Below are 2,995 nucleotides of genomic sequence, written 5' to 3'. Positions count from 1 at the left end.
CCCACACCTTAAAAGACAAGGCCACAAAGTAAATAAATGAATAAAAGAAGAGTGAACTAAAACAAACAATTTTATTCCTGATTTTTTTTTTTTTTTTTTTTTGAGACGGTGTCTCGCTTTGTTGCCCAGGCTGGAGTGCAGTGGTGCGATCTCAGCTCACTGCAAGCTCCGCCTCCCGGGTTCACACCATTCCCCTGCCTCAGCCTCCCGAGTACCCGGGACTACAGGCGCCTGCCACCACACCCAGCTAAGTTTTTGTATTTTTAGTAGAGACGAGATTTCACCGTGCTAGCCAGGATGGTCTCTATCTCCTGACCCCATGATCTGCCCGCCTCGGCCTCCCAAAGTGCTGGGATTACAGGTGTGAACCACCGTGCCCAGCCCCGATTTTGTTTTATTGCTTAAAAGCCTGCACAGGAGAAGGATAAGAGTTTTGTTTTGTGGATGGTGAGAAAGTCACCAGGGGAAGCAGGAGAGAAGAGGAGGAAGTATTTTACCAGTGAAAAAGTGTTGATGTTTTGTTTTTTATACATATATACGTATCAGTTAACAGTTCTGAAAAATAGATTGAAAAAAACTGTGGCGTGTTAGAACTGTAAGTCTCTAGGGAAGTTCTTTGCTAAAAGGCAGATCTCCCTGCCTAGAACAAGTTTCCAGTCTTTATCTTGAGAAGGAAGCAGTGGATGCATCAGTCTCCCCAGAACCCGGCTATTTCAGAAAAAGATGTCAGGGGAGTCTGCCAAGAAGTGGAACTCAGAATTTCATTTCTAAGTATTCTCAAGGCCATAAGGCTAAGGAACCTTACGCATTTGGGGCAAAAAAAGAAGAAGGATCACAGTGAATTCTGACTTAGACTTTTCCATCACGCTTTAAAATTTAGAAACTGTAAAGAATTAATTTGCAAAAGGAAGTAATTTTTGAATTATCAAATGTGTAGATTCAAAGGATTCTCATGAAATGTCTTTTACAAACAAATAGTGACTTTTATTTATTTTATGGCTGTAGATGTAGATGTTGTAACTGCAGGTTTTTCCTTGCAGGAGTGAGTCCGTGCTGCTGCACATGCCCCAGCCTCTGAATCCAGAGCTCAGTGCAGGGCCCATCACTGGACTGATGGACAGGCTCAACCAATTCCGAGGTAAGTCTCCACCCATAGGCAGCACTCCCACTTTATCTAAATATTATTATTGTTAAGATCCTATAGGTAATATTTCATATTTTATCAAATATTTTACTTCTTTTAAGACATAAGTGAACAACATAACCATGCAACCCTTCGGTATCTGTGTCTGTATTTATAGTGAGATTTATAGCATTAAGTTTGAAAGACAGTGAAAAAGAAATACTTTCTGGCATAATATGTACTCAATTATATAACGGGAAAAAGGAGTAGGTAGAAAATTTAAAAAAGGAGCAAAGGAAATAATGCTCAGAATGGTGAATTATTTAATGTTAAATACAAAATTGTACATTTCTTTAGTATATTCATTTGAACTGCTAAGAACTGTTCTTTGCGGGAATATAGTTTTCTGGAGATTCTTGGGGGTTTTGTATTTTTTTAATGTGTATATATTATTCATATATTGCAAACATTTGAATTAATGGGTACAGCTAAAAGGAAGAAATCATTTTGTGAATACAAGTAAAATTACAAATGAAATTAAGTTCAGTTTAATTGCAATATGAAGAGCTACATATTAAGTCTAAAATCCAGCTTCAGCCCAGAGCTAGCATGGAGGACCACAGAGAGACTGGTCAAAGATTTTGCAGAGATCTGCTTTAAATTATCACTTATAACATGTACATATGGATTTTTATCCAGATACCTAGAGCAGTTCTTGAGTAAGTGAAAATCTTCACATTCTTTCCAAAATGATAGCACTAGTTTTTAAGAATAAGAAACATTTCTAAATAATGATCTTGATAACAGCATAGCATTTAGGGCATAAAATGTGTAAATTTTACTTTGAAAATTGGATTGCAAGAAGTTGGTCTCACGTTTGGCTCTCAATATGTAAGTTTTCAAAAAATATATAATATCTGTGGTTAGAGTTGTGTTTGTCTTGTATACAATATTAATCATCTCTATACTTTACTAGAAGTTACAAGCAAAATTGTCTTTATGACTTTACATTTCCTGGTAAAGTAACTTCTTGATAGAACAATTATTTTTTTTTATTTACACATGTCTATGCATGTTTTCTTTTTCTTTTTCTTTTTTTTTTTTGCAGTGCATATTACTCTGCATCATGAAGAGGCCAACAGTCATATCTTTCTATATGAAATTTTGAGAAGCATGTGTATTGGGTGTGACCATCAAGATGTACCCTATGTCACTGCAACACCTAGAAGTTTTCTTGCATGGGGTGCTCAGACTTTCACCTCCGGCAAATATTACTGGGAGGTCCATGTGGGGGACTCCTGGAATTGGGCTTTTGGTGTCTGTAACATGTATTGGAAAGAGAAGCATCAGAATGAGAAGACAGATGAAAAGGAGGGACTCTTTCTTTTTGGGTGTGTTAAGAATGGAATTCAATGCAGTCTCTTTACCACCTCCCCACTTATGCTGCAATATATCCCAAGACCTACCAGCCGAGTAGGATTATTCCTGGATTGTGAGGCTAAGACTGTGAGCTCTGTTGATGTTAATCAAAGCTCCCTAATATACACCATCCCTAATTGCTCTTTCTCACCTCCTCTCAGGCCTATCTTTTGCTGTATTCACTTCTGACCAGAGACAAATCAGAAATGTGTTCACATGCTGTGGGAACCCCCTTATCTCAGGAAGTCCTCTTCCTTCTGCCTTAACATACAGGACAAATAGGCCCTGTTTTATGTCTTGAATTGCCTTCTAATGTTATCAAAACTCATTTATTGTGTTACTATTAAATATGCTGAAAACGCTAAAAGTATATGTATTGGTCCTTTATTAAATAATTTTTGAAAAATCATTATTCATGATCATGGCATACAGTATATTCTCTTTTTTTCTCTT

The 2,995-nt window shown here is 37.1% G+C and overlaps 1 protein-coding gene across 1 annotated transcript; it reads left to right on the top strand.

Annotated features, from left to right (window-relative positions):
• Positions 1-1,040: 1,040 nt before the first annotated feature.
• Positions 1,041-2,731, top strand: LOC116465431 (tripartite motif-containing protein 49C-like; the record flags this gene model as incomplete). The annotated part of the gene is made up of 2 exons (XM_032148504.1): positions 1,041-1,138; positions 2,232-2,731. Coding segments are annotated over 2 exons (598 nt in total), but the record flags the coding sequence as incomplete, so codon positions are not given.
• Positions 2,732-2,995: the final 264 nt, after the last annotated feature.

This window comes from Hylobates moloch, unplaced genomic scaffold (genome assembly GCF_009828535.3).
Source record: "Hylobates moloch isolate HMO894 unplaced genomic scaffold, HMol_V3 SCAFFOLD_5145, whole genome shotgun sequence".
Lineage (NCBI taxonomy): Eukaryota > Metazoa > Chordata > Mammalia > Primates > Hylobatidae > Hylobates > Hylobates moloch.
Note: the sequence above shows the minus strand (reverse complement) of the source record. Positions and strands in the feature narration are given on the sequence as shown.